Here is a 14,579-nt window from a genome sequence, read left to right as displayed (position 1 = left end):
GTTATATTGTATTTAATAAACAATATAACAGACAAAAAAGGACTTTATCAAGGAGATCATTCATTCATTCAACAAATATTTATGAAGATCCTTATGTGTGCCAGGAATTATCATACATGTTTTTGTCAGCAATAAAAGAAGCTCTACCTTCACTGAATTTATATGCTAGTATGACAACAGAGAAGAAACAAAGAAGTAAATTCTATTACACAATTTAGAAGGCAGTAAGTGTTATCCAGAAAAATAAGGTAGGAATGAGGAACAGGAGAGGTAGTAGAAAAAAGCATAACATTTTAAAACAGGGAGAGGTCAGGAAGGACACTCAGTGAAAAGATAACTGAGAAAAAATTGAGGGAAGCAATGGAGACATGCACATATGAAAGAAGAGCATGGCAAAAGGAACAGCATGTGCTAAATTCCTGTGGTAGGACCACACTGGTGTTTTCAAAACACAACAAAGGCAAGGAGGTCAATGCAGTTGGAGTGAAATGAGCAAGTTGTCAGAAGTGTGAGAGTTCAGAGAGGTAAGCAGGGGGCCAGATCCTTTAAAGCCTTGTAGTAAGCTTTTCTAAGGACTTTTTCATCTGGCTTTTACTCAGAAAGAAAGAAAAACATTGGTAGAGGAAAGATTTCATGACAACTGGACTGAAGGAAATCAAGAACAAGCTAACGGGGGAAGGTCAGACAAACTAGAGAAGAAAATAGGAGTTATAAGGCAGAACGAAATGAGCACTCATACCAGATGCCCAGAGACAGAGTAAGTCATGTGTCCAGGAGGATGAAAAAAGAAAAGAAAATATACCACTAGAATATAAGCTCTTTGAAGGCAGAGATCCCCAGTGCCTAGAACAATGTCTGACATAGGGTGTTTAATGAGTATCTATTGATAACTGAATGCATGAATCAACACAGCACAGAAGAATATGCAAAATGATATATGCATAGAAGCATAGGCAGTTTTTCAGAAACAATACTTCTATCTTTTGGCCCTTTCAACCTTACTCCCATATAGAACTTCCCTAACTGCAGGAAAATTGGGTTATCTCCTAGGTAATAGCAATGATGAACATCTGTGTAACACCTTACACTTTACTGTCTATAATGTGCTTTCCATGTATATTGCCAAATTTAGTCCCTGTGAGAAAAACATCATTCTTATTAATTTATTATGTGAATAATGAAGGATTTACGCTGGTTAACAAACAAAACAGTATAGGAGTCTGTCTTCTGCTTCAGGTTTTGATAGAGTAAAACAGACTGGATTGAACCATAAATATCTAAAATGCAAAAAGAAATGGTTTTCAGACTAGAAAACAGGCAGCAGAGAACAGTAATCTTTACAAAAAAAGAAATAAGGCGAATCTTGTAATTACTCTGATTTAATGCCTAGAGAGTCCCAGGCTGTAGTACAGGAAGGAGGAACCCCAACAGAGCCTGGTAATCTCCAGGGTTGAGGAGACACAGTTAAACATGGGAAGAATCTAAGGAGGCTAAAACTCACAAGCAGAGCACCAGAGAGGAAGAAACTGGACACAGATACACTCAGAGACCCACTGGAGTCTTCAGCCGAATGCTGTGTGTGGGGAAAGTACATCAAAGCTGGGAAAAGAACCACCATAGAGAAGCAGGTAGAAGAATTATAACACCACAGGGCTGGAACAGTTCCAGAAATCATGTAATACATAGAGTAGCAAGTTGAAAATTCAGAAAGGTACTGGCTTAGTAATGATGTCAAATTAACAAGTAAGTCTAGAAAGGATCAAACTGTTCCCAAATTTAACTTCATCTCAATCCTCAAAAATATTTAAAGGCATACCAAAAAAGAAAAAAAAAAAGAGAAATCTAGGACTCAACAATACAAAATTCAAATATCTGTCATCCAATAAACTACCAGGAAGATGATATGATCAGAAAAATGAGGAAGCATTGGAATGTTAAGGAGAAACATGACAGATATGAAAAAAAGGCCATAAACCCGTAGAAATGAAAACTACGATGTCTAAGAAGAAAAAATACACTAGATGGAATTAAGAACATATTAGACACTACAGACAAAAATACTGGTGAACTTGCAGGCACAGTAATAAAACTATTCAAAATGAAACACAGAGAAAAAAGATGAAAAAAAGAATCAGAGAGCTGTGGGACAACTTTAAATAGCCAAATATATGTGCAATTGGAGTTCCAGAAGAAGATGAAGAAGAGTGGAGAGAAAACATATTTGAAAAAATAATGGCCAAAAAGTTTTAAAACTTAATAAAAATATAAACCCAGAGATACAAGGATCTCAATGAATCCCAAGTACAAGAAACATGAAGGAAACTACACTAATATCCATCATAATAAAATTGCTTAAAAGGAGTGAGAAAGAGAAAATCTGAAAGCTGCTAGAGAAAAAAAAATTATGTACAGAGGAACAAAGATTAGATTGACAGGTGACTTCTTGGAAACATGGCAAGTCAGAAGACAGTGGAACAACATAGTTTAAGGATGTGAAAGAATAATATTGTCAACTTAGAACTCCTTTTTTTTTTTTTTTTCTGATAGGGAGTTTCTCTCATTGCTCAGGCTGGAGTGCAGTGGTGTGATCTTGGCTCACCACAACCTCCATCTCCACCTCCCAGGTTCAAGCGATTCTCCTGCCTCAACCTCCCAAGTAGCTGGGATTACTGGCACATGCCACCACTCCTGGCTAATTTTTTATTTTTAGTACAGACAGGTTTTCTTCATGTTGGTCAGACTGGTCTTGAACTTCTGACCTCAAATGATTCACCTGCCTTGGCCTCCCAAAGTACTGGGATTACAAGCATGAACCACCATGCTTGGCCTGTCAACCTAGAATTCTATACTCTTCAAGATATCTTTGAAAAACAAAGATAAGATAGATAAGACTAAAAAAAAACTGTGAAGACATACACCTACTGAAAGAATTCATCAGCATCAGATCAGCAGTGTAGTAAAAGGAAGTGCCTCACGCAGAAGAAAATGCTATCAGATAGAAATCTTGACCTATGAAACAGAATGAAGAGCACTGCAAATGATAAATATGTGGTTAAATATAAACTACTTTTTCCTGATTTAAAAATAATAATCTTCTTTAAAAGGTAATTGACTGTTTAAAAGACACTTTTCAAAAGAAGACACACATGCCACCAACAAACATATGGAAAAACCTCAGTATCAGTGATCACTAGAGAAATGCAAATTAAAACCACAATGAGATACCATCTTACACCTGTCAGAATGGCTCTTATCAAAAAGTCAGAAGATAACAGATGCTGCCAAGGTTGTAGAGAAAAAGGTATGCACATACACTGCTGGTGGGAGCGCAAATTGTTCAACCATTGTGGAAATCAGTGTGGTGATTTTTCAAAGAGCTAAAAACAGAACTACCATTTGACCCAGTAATTCCACTGTTGGGTATATACTCAAAGGAATATAAGTCAGTCTACCATAAAGACACATGCATGCGAACACTCACTGCAATACTATCCATGATAGCAAAGACATGGAATCAACCTAAATTCCCCATCAACAACATAATAAAGAAAATGTGGTACGTATACACCATGGAATACTATGCAGCCATAAAAAAGAACAAGATCATGTCTTTTGCGGGAACACAGATGGAGCTGGAGGCCACTGTCCTTAGCAAACTAATGAAGGAACAGAAAAATATCGCATGTTTTCACTTGTAAGTGGCAGCTAAATGATGAGAACTCACGGACATGAAGAGGGGAACAACAGACAATGAAGAAGGTCTTCTTTCTCCTCTGTATTTTTATATTTACATACCTACTTCTAGTGCTTACCAGTTGGTATATGCTATATATATTAATTGGAAAAAAAAATTCCACATCTCTAAATCAGAGCTCCCAGAAAGCAGAGAGGGTGTGGTGATTACCGGTGAGGGAATTTGGCCTAATGCAAAATCAAGGAACACAGATATTTTTGATGGAATAAAAATATCGAAGAACTAAAATAGGTTGAAACAAATTGTTGATATTCTGGATTTAAAATAAAACGCCAAACTAAGATTATTATAATTTTTTTAACCAAGAAAGGCAGTAAAGTCTGACTATATAAGTGAATAAGAAATACAAAGAAAAAAATTAAAGCAAATTTAAAAAAAACATTAAAATGACAAATCCTCTACAGCAATCAAACCTATAGTTAAGACTTGGTTATTTAAAATATGAATATTTATAATATAGCTGAAATACTTTTGAAAATAGTATTTATTAAGAATTCATACTGAGAGAAAGGTGAAGATAAACAGTCCAAAGAAAGTAATTCTTTTGGTTTTGACAATTTAAAAGTTATCTTCTCATTGCCATTTTTTAGATGTGTTTTATGGTGTGTTGGACTAGTGCCCTGCTTGTGAATCTATATGCTTTGCCTAATCTGTATTATTGGAAACAGGTTATCTTAGCTTCATTTCTAGTATTGACAAGTCATAGTTTTGGCTATCTTCCTAAGTTTCTCTATGTGATATTCTTATCTACAAGACAGAACTAAATACTAATAATCAATGTCATACCATAAATATGTAACTGGCAAGTTTGCTCAAGTTATTTCATAACATTACGTAATGTTAGTTTGGTCTAGAATTCTGGAGATGTAAAGGGCCTAAAGATAAGATTCTGTAGTGAAACGATCGCATTTTGTGAGGGAAGACATTAAGGTCCCCAAGAAGTCATGTAACTTGCCCTCAGTCCTCTGTTGAGAGTGACAGTAATGGAAAAAAAAATCTGGTTTCCAGAATGCTAGCATGACGTTCTTTCTACATAAATGCAGTAAGTTTTGACACTGAAAACCTTAAAAATGTTTATATAGAGAAAGATAGAAACAAATGAATTATGAAGGAAATAGTGTATTTTGGGAAACATTGTAAGCAAAAATTTCTCAGCTAAAAATCAGATTAGAAAGTGAGTACCGACTTTCATAGAAAACACTAAACACAAAAGTCTACTGAGTCTATTGTGACTTTCAAGTGGCATCTTGATCAAATTTCTCACTGAAATTGTATAGGGTTAGAAAATCTCACTGCACTACTACAACCAGACATCATAATGATCACACTCTGGAGTTGAGATGCTCAAAATGTTTGTTGAATGAAAGAATGAATGACTGAATGAATGATGAGTTCTCCCAACTACTGAGCCCACATCCCATTGCACTACAGGAGTGAAAGAATCCCTCATTTTCCTTAGAGACAATTTACCTCTATTCACGCTCTAAGGCCTCAAATTAAATAACAATTAGTTCATTCTAACATCTTGAAAGATTACTAAACCAAACCATAGAAACACCAAATTACAGACAACATACTGAAGGTTTTATAATAGTAAACATTAGTAAAAGACTTTATCTAAAATTTCCCCTAAAGGATATGATTATAATACAGATTAAACAAGACCTAAGAAAATAAACACTTCAATGACAGAAACCCACTGGAATAAATCTGCAGAAACACTAAGTGATCAATTAGTCTAAAACTGGGACAATTATCCTGCATTTCAAAGCTCTCCTAGGTCAGTCAGGAACTGGAAGGGTATTCTACACATGATGAACAAACTGTGACATACAACAGGAAACATGCCAGTCTTTCAAGAGGATGTTAAAACAAGTTTATATAAAGCACACTTGTATTTTTCAAATCAATTTAAGCTTTTTCCTTCAACCTAGAGTCTATTTTTCCTAACAGCAAAGAATCTGATTTTAGTGACTTAAAGCTCTCTCTCTAGGTTTTTCACACTTAAGTATGTTCACAGTCAAACGAAGAAATACCTAGGAACACGAAAGCACAACCTCCAAAATAACAACCAACTTGAAACTTGATCGGAATTCAAAGCCTGAAATGCAATCATCAGCTTAATTATATTTGATTTAAACAATTCCTTTGAGTGAATAATCCAGATTAACTGGGATTTTAGCATAAACTATTTAAAGCAGGATTAGAAAACCCTGAAAAATGTTTTTAAAAATTAAAATTAATTAAAAATTTCTTCTTTTGCATTTAAAGAGTCCCAAAGAAAGACTTAAAACAATTTTTAGAATTACTGACTATACGTATCAGTTTATGTTGTGTGCTATACTACTATTCTGTGTGCTATTTTAGTGTATTAGGAAGATGAAAATATTTTTAGCACAATAAATATGTCTTATTTAAAAACTTAATTCTTTTGGATTGAAATTACTTCTATAAAACTTCATTCATTAAATATTGCTTGTTTTATCTGACCAATCATTAAATGAATGTCATATTTTACTTACATTTCAAGCCTAACAAATGCCAAGATAAATTTGCATTGCTTGGCTTCTTATCTGTGCATACTTTCTAAGCAGCACAAGCTGAAATGATATTTATTCATTCACTTCAAGCCCCAAATATTCACACTATAAATCCACTAAAGAAATCATCAAGAATGTAAAACCATCCATAAAGTAATGATTTCTGCTATAGTTAGGTTTCTTTAAATTTGCCCTTATCTTTATTTCTACGAGAAGGAAATATAAAAAGTGGCAAAAATACCTTGTAGGTCAAATAACCACATATAAGTGGTCATCCAAATTGGGCTACCTTTGAGTAGAAGAGGGTACTATAAACAAGTAGGCCAGGTGCAAACTGGGCTGTCTCAGGCAAATCCAGACATGTGGTCACCTTACTTTTTGGAGTTCAAATCAGAGTACAATTTACAGTTTTTTGAGGCCATCTGAGGGTCTCAGAAAGGTCCCTAATGAAAGGCGCCTGTTCATTCCAAATTCCCGTGTCCCATATTTTATCTGTTCCTACCTTCCACAGCATCATATGCTCCCACTTACCCGACCACCATGTCCTTGGGTCCAGCAGTTACAGTGCAGATTCCATCCTCACAGTGTTTTCCCACCAGGCTGTGGGCATGCAGGTGGATATTTTTTCCATTTGTGACCAACTGAACAATAACTTTTGCGGGTCCCACATAGTTGCAGATCTATATAAGAAGCACAATTTAAAAGTTAGCACATCTGACTCTCCAGCAACATGGAAAAATGTTTATGATAAGCCAGTAAGTATAAAAAATACAATATAAAATTATTCATATACATGATTACAACCCTGTTTTTAAAAGTATGTGATGAACAAATGACAGGGTGGAAATAAATGGAAATGCTAATGGTGGTGGTTTTGTGCGGTAGGAAGATACACTCCAAGAAGCAGGCCACTGAAAATACAGTACGCATTGTGAAAGTTGGAGCAACACATCTTAGAGGATGCTGTGTTGTTATGAAGTCTACTTTCCTATTAACCAAGAACGTGCTTTCCTCTGCATCCTCATCACAGTTCTTGGGTCACAAAAACTGAGCAAATGACTGATAAGAAGGAAACTGGTGGTTGACAGAGATCAAGGGAAGAAGGGAGGTAAGCAGAAACAGTGTATCCTAACTCTGTGCCAAGTGGTTAGACAGAGTCTTGCCCAGGGACCTGGCTCTGAAATTTGGCTATAAACACCCAAGCCTGAAGACTTGGCCTCCAGTTGTCTCTTAGGATACCTGGGCCTTCAGTAGCCCTCTCTGAGTTCTGATAATTGAGTTACATACGCTCAGGTCATAGTCAGTTTCTTCAATTCAAAAAGTGCACTCCTTAAGTACAAATCCTTAGATTTTATCCTGTTTTGCTGTTGTTTAATAAAATTAGAGTTTTCTATTTAATTTATTTTTTTATTGGTATGTCTTTAAAATGATGACAGCAGCAATAAAAAGGAAATAGCATTTTTATCTCCAATAAAAAGGAGATAATGACATCTTAAGCAAAAAACACTTAGATATCCTTTCTTCTTCTTAGTCATCTAGCCCCCTACAGTAGACCAGATTCCTTCCTTGAGAAACTGTCAAGACTAAAATCATACTAACATAACAGGAAAGACCTTTTTTTTTTTTTTTTTTTTTAACCCAAGTCAGAGTCCTGGGATAAATTCAGCTAAATACTTAGAAATGCACTATAATGTCCTCAAAAGATGAACTACCATCCTGGTTTGCCTAGGACCGAAGGGTTTTCTGGGACACTAGACTTTTGGAGCCAAAACCTAGATTAGTTAGTCACCCTATCTCCTTAGCTCATACAGCAAATTTTGGAGAACTGCATAACCTAAGCCCCAAATCTCTCAACTATGCAATAATTTGAAATGTATAATCTGTACAAGCAGCCCACAGCTTGAAAGAAAGAAGAAAAAGGAAGAAAATGAAGAAAATGAAGGAAAGAAGGGAGGAAGGGAAGGAGGAAAGGAGGGAGGGAAGGAGGAAGGATGGGAATCACACCTAAAGATGACTCTTTGATGGAAGTCCCAATGATATAAACTTGAAGAAGAACCTAAACGTACCAATAATACTTCAACCAGCCTACTTCTACTATCAACTTCATCAAGTGGATTCATATTTTATTGAAGCAGGGTTTGGGTAGGATTTTCTTAGTAGGGACTTTTTCCCAATCTAGTATTTCATCCAGGAGTTGAAAAGCTGATCAGAGTTGGCATTATTCCCCAGAGGGTGTGCTGGGAGAGAAGTTTCACTCCTCATCAGAGGATAGACTTTCCTACAATCACCTGTGTAGCTCCACCTCAAGCCCTCTATGCATGTACCTTGGCTAGAACTGCTACAAAGGTTTGCTTCTAAACTTTCTAACCTCCTTTTCAAAGAGCAGGGCCCCCAGATCAAGCCAATTACAAAGAAGGTTTCTAATTAAATTTTATTTTGACCACCTCGAAGCACAAATAAATAATTTCTTAAATAGGTATAACACTTTAAAAAACTCTGGGTATAGAGCTAATTATGAACTCAGTACTTTCCTTTTAACAAGGAGAAAGCCTTTGCCCTTCAATGAGGGACAGGGAATGGGAAGTTCTGGGTTTGCTCCACGGCTGACTGCTGTCCCTAGATGCTGCCTGTAGATTATTGATGCCAGTTGTGTTTTTTGGTGTTGACATCTGAAATCAGTTTCTGTTATGATGACATATCCCACTGCTGGATGTCTTCAGCAATAAACGAAGAGTAAAGGAACATGAAATAAACCATGTAATTACACTTTTAAGTGACACTAGCACAGGAATGCAAGACAGCAAGGCATGAGGTAATGTTTCATTTGGGTGAAATCAGGTAGGCTTTCCACTTAAACAGGACACCAGAAGGAATCCATAATTAAAGCCCAATCACGTCAGATAATTGGCCCCTTTGATGTTAGCATTATGAGGGAATTAGTCTCTGATACTGAAGGAAAGAGGTATGAGGCATCCTCAAAAAGTACGCATGTATTTTTCATACTACTACTTCATGACTGAAGGGTAGCAAGAATGAGGAACTGGGTAGTCCCTGAGGTAAAGGAGCTGAACATGCTGCCAGTGACTCATGTGCTGTTGGATCCATTTGAAAGACTCCAAGTTAGCATAGCATCATTTGGTTTTCACACAGACCACAGGGCAACGGACAGGGAGCCCCCTGGGTTTTGTGGACTTTCCAAAACACTGACTGAAAGAAGAAAACTGAAATGTGAGAAGAGAAAACAGTGATACTATTTGCAAGTTATATGGCACATGAAGACACTGGCACTCTAACATGGGGGAGACCATGCTTCATAGGATGCCATGATGATGGGGAACTGTTTGCAAACAATTCAGAAATTCATTTGTTCTAAGGAGAATTTAGTTATTTTGATTCAGTCTCCCTTTTAGTTCTTGGAATAGTGGTTCCTTTGAAAATTAATTTTATAGAGAGCAACTATGTCTTTTAGGTTTTTTCAATGAGTCTGAATATTGCAGGCTCTTACGCAACATTAAGAGTTAAGCTTTTGGGTCAGGTATGGTGGCTCACACCTGTAATCACAGCACTTTGGGAGGTCGAGCTGGGTGGATCACCTGAGATCAGGAGTTTGAGACCAGCCTGGCCAACATGGTGAAACCCTGTCTCTATTAAAAATACAAAAAATTAGCCAGGCATGGTGGTAGGCACCTGCAATCTCAACTACTCAAGAGGCTGAGGCAGGAGAATCACTTGAGCCTAGGAGGTAGAGGTTGCAGTGAGCCAAGATTGAGCCACTGAACTTCCAGCCTGGGTGACAGAGGGAGACTTCAGCCAAAAAAAAAAAAAAGTTTTCAATTAAAGCCAAGGAGACAAAAGCAGCAAAACTGAGTAATCAACCACCCAGGGACACTGTAAGACCATGGACATTAGGGGCATACTAGCTGGGCTTGCAGATAGTTCCCCATTTACTGGTTGTATGACTTTGGGTACTGCTCAGTTTCCTCATCTGTAAAAAGGGGATAATAATAGTATTTCAAAGGGTTGTTGTGAGGCCTAAATACATTAACACATGTAAAACCTTTACAACAATGCCCAGCAAATAACAGTAGTTTAAAAGCATTAACTTGTCTTGTTTATTAATTTATTACTGTAAGGTACTTTTCCACGTAGAGATCTTTAAACAATATGACTGTCCTGAGATGATTTTTTTAAAAGTTCTATCTAAAACAGGTGACTGGAATAAACGACTGATTTAGGTCACTTCTATTTCTAGGGTAAATCTTTTTTGCATGCCATATTTTATTGGACTTTGTTAATTTTCCAGTAATAATTATGCTATTATAGTAACGGCTGTCATTCTTGGAGATACCAAGGACTTGGCATTCTTATGAAATTTAAGACTTTCTTCCAAAGCTTTATGACACAATACCTACTGCTGACCACAGGCTGGATCTGCTTTTTGAATATGATGTAGAAACCAGGGGTCTCAGATAATACCAATCTTAGTCAAATTCTCTCTATTTAAAACAATTCTGTCATGTTGGGGCAAAGTATGTGCTGCTGCTTCAAACGTGGTTACAATAGTAGTCTAGAATTTTCTAGGAATCAGGATTTGAAATGTTCACTTTGCTCTTTGGGTAAATTCGGCCAAATCACTTTGGCAGAATGCAGAGTTAGCATGAATGTAAGAGGTGACACATGAAGTAGTCCTTTTCTGCTTAGCTTTTCTTGTGAAATGATGATGATGATGATCATGATGAGAAGAAGAGGAGGGGGAAAATGCACAATTTCTAAACGGAAATCTATCCTGACTTCACGTGTGCATCTCGCTTTATCCTCTACTGCACTAAGCAGAAGAACAGTGTGGTAAAGTCTAGGAAGTCTGAAGCCAAGCTGCCAGGCTCATGGCCTGCTGTTGCCACTTAGTTGTATCAACAGGGAAAGATGGTTAACTTCTCTGTCTTTAAAGTTAAAAGGAATGATACACTTGATTTCATAGGATTGTTTTTAGAATTCAGCAAGTTAATGCAGTGCTTGGCACTTAATGTGATTAGTGACCCAAATATAAATCTTCTTTCCCACCTCGGCTATTACCTCTCTAATAACCAAAATTTGTTTATTCCGTGAGTATTTAAAGCTCCTCCTCAGTTCTACGCACTGCAGTAAATTAGGGGATGAAGTAATGCATGATAAATCCATGGAGAATTAAAGAGTGGGACTGACTGACGCTAATTGAATAATCTCTCGCAAATAAATGTAAAAGTGTAACTGAGAAGAGCTTACAAAGGAGATATATAAGCAGCACTTGAGTGGGTCAGGAAGTTAGAAAAAGCTTCCTGAGGGAGTACTGAGGGTGGAGATCTAAAAGGCCAGGTGTTTAACTAGGGAGGGGGTAGGTAAGGCCAAGGGGTTTAGGGAGCTTTCCTGGCAGGAAAAACAGCACATGCAAAGCCTCTGTGCTGAGTCCTACTCAGGACCTCGGACCTACCCATTATCACATCTCAGGATTTTCTTCAAGTGGACAACTCCCAGGTTGTTCCTTTGCTTCCCTATCGAGAAGCACCCATTCTTCAAGAGGAAGACCTAAACCTGAATCTTCCATGACACCCTCCTCACTACTTTAGCCCACAAGGCTCCACCACTGCTTCCTTTTTTGAAATGTGATTGGAAGGGACAAGGCAGGAAAATCACATGCAACCTACTGCAATACGAAGACAGGGTTTAGTAACTAAAGGGTTACTGTCATATTTCTCTTGCTTGTTAAATTCCCAGAGCCCATACAGCTACACTTCCTAGTTTACTGTGTTTTATGGAACATGCTAACTCAGATAATCCCCACAACAGCCCTGTGGGGTCAGAGGTGATACCCCATTCCACAGCTGGAGGAACTGGGGCTCAGATTAAAGTAAGTGGCCATGGTTCCTATAAATGGAGCGATCGGGCAATCCCTGAGCTTGGGTCTGTCCACCTCCACAAACTATTCACATTTCCCATTGCTCTGTGCTACCACGTGACATGGTCATTTTTTTCGTGTGTGGTGTGTGTGTGCGTGCTGTCTCCTCAGTGTTTTAAAGCTCTACTTTGCCTGGACAGTGTTGGTAGATGAGTTATTCCTAAACACCTTGTTTGATTGGCTTTGCTGGTACGTGTTGTGAGGAGAGAGGTCTCAGGAATGGTTACAAGAAGCAGCAGAACTGTACTTGTCCCCTTGCAAAGCTTCTTTATAAAATCATGCCACAGACATGCAACCATGTATTCATTCTTTTCTGTGAGGCTGCAAGTAACAAAAAGAAGGAAAGAAAGAGAAGAGCACTATTTTAATAACATTTCTTCTCTCAGGCATGAAAAACAGATGTTATTGTTTATTCCTTGTTGAACAACCAGGAAGGACAGAATGACCTTTACCAAATAAGATAGTACAGAACCATGTCCAACACAGTTTCTGGCATAAAAAGATGCTAAGTAAAGTTATTCTCTTTCTTCTCCGTTACACAAGAGATTTCAAGTTGATCCGGTCTGGGATCCAGTCCTCCTAGCTCTGTGGCCTTACACAAATTAGACAACCTCTCTGAGTCTTAAGCTCCACATTTACACAGTGGGCCAATCATGTGACTTCAGAGGGCTGTTGTGAGGACTATGCAGTGCCTGGCACATGGTAGGTACTATTAAAGTGCCAGTTTCTTTCCTTCCCTATTATTTGTAAAGACCCCCTGGGCCTCTGAAAGTCCCTGTGAGGGAGGCAGAACTGACACTATCACCCCTATTTTACAGATAAGAAAACAGAATTTCAAACAGATGGAGTAACAAAGTGATATAACCCAAAGTCATACAGCCAAGACAAAAAGAAACCTGGAATTTACTCTAAATCCTCTGAGTATAAATGTGGTATTCTCAGTAAGGTAGGGGATGGCATGAAAAAAATCCTCTTTGACCCACTGTTGATGACATGTTGTTGTTGTTGTTGTTTTCCAGCAGTACTCATGAATCGGCATTCATTCACGACATTCTTTCACCTTGTTTAGTGCCATTTTTGAATGACCAAAAGCATATATGGCTCATGGTATCAGGCTGAGATTAGAAGAGCAAACTGCCATTTGACATAATAAATAAGCTAAGAAGTTCTCGTCATTTACACAGAGAAGACAAAATCTCTATGTGTAACTCTGCTCTGAAAGTTTTGTCTTTCCCTCATACTTTGACTTGGGGTTTCCTTTTTTGTTATATTTTAATTTTTAGTTTTAACACATCAGTTATAGCTGCTTACAAATCATGCTTCTTTCTGAGAAGGAAGTAATTGCTAACTCCAAGGAAGTAATTGCTAACACTATTGCTAACTCCAAGAATTGCTGGGAACTTGTACCACAACAGGTATCATTACATCATTAGCAAATTACAAATAAATCTTTATAGGTATATAGCCTAATCATTCATCATTGCAAAAGAATATGGGAAGAGCTGACAGTTTGTAATTTATGAATGCATTGTCTTACAAATGTTCATGTATAAGTCTTTTTTTTTTTTTTTTTTTTTGCTAGTTGGGTGGATTTTCAAACAGAAATAATGTATAAGATACGCATTTTCTAGTGCCATTTCTTTTCTATATTTCTTTTTTTTCGGCGGGGGGAGGCGGGGACAGGGTCTTGCTCTGTCATTCAGGCTGGAGTATAGTGGTGTGATCATGGCTAACTGAAGACTTAACCACCCGGGCTCAAGCAATCTTCCTGCCTCAGCCTCCTAGGTAGCTAGAACTACAGATGCATGCCACCACACCTTGTTAAATTTTGTTTTTCTTTTTCACAGAGACAGAGTCTTGCTATGTTGCTCAGGCTGGCCTTGAACTGATCTCAAGGAATATTCCCACCTAAGCCTCCCAAAGTGCTGGGATTATGGGCATGAGCCACTGTGCCTGGCCTCTTTTCCATATTTCTTACTTTCTCTACTATACTACATGTGTTCTCAAATTCTTCTTCAAAATATAATATATATAATATTCAGATCTTCAAAAAATATCCTTTCTCTGATCACCTCTCGCCATCTTTACTGCTACTCCCTTGGTTTTCAGCCACCATCAGCTGTCTCCTAAGCTTTTGCTCCTATGTTTCCTCTGCTTGTCCTGTCTCCCCCTGGCTTATTTTCCTGAGTGATCCTGTTCAAGTCATGTCATGCCATGTCTTACCACTCCTTCGCTCAAAACCCTCCAAAAGTGAAAGTTGTTAAAGCTGAATGGTTAGTGCAAGGGGGCTCATTATACTGTTCTGTGTATGTATATAATTAAATTTTTCTGTTAAGAAGTTAAAAACCTTTAA

The 14,579-nt window shown here is 37.6% G+C and overlaps 1 protein-coding gene across 2 annotated transcripts in view; it reads right to left on the bottom strand.

The window, feature by feature from the left end:
* NFKB1 (nuclear factor kappa B subunit 1) overlaps window positions 1-14,579 on the bottom strand; it is a 122,187-nt gene that overhangs the window by 47,582 nt on the left and 60,026 nt on the right. For both annotated transcript variants that reach the window (XM_003929512.4, XM_010340114.3), the window contains exon 6: window positions 6,826-6,974. In XM_003929512.4, coding sequence (XP_003929561.1) covers window positions 6,826-6,974 — 149 coding nt within the window. The remainder of the gene's footprint in view (window positions 1-6,825; window positions 6,975-14,579) is intronic.

The sequence above is a fragment of the Saimiri boliviensis genome, chromosome 3, assembly GCF_048565385.1.
Source record: "Saimiri boliviensis isolate mSaiBol1 chromosome 3, mSaiBol1.pri, whole genome shotgun sequence".
Lineage (NCBI taxonomy): Eukaryota > Metazoa > Chordata > Mammalia > Primates > Cebidae > Saimiri > Saimiri boliviensis.
The sequence above is the reverse complement of the archived record's forward strand: the minus strand, read 5'-3'. Positions and strand labels throughout refer to the sequence as shown.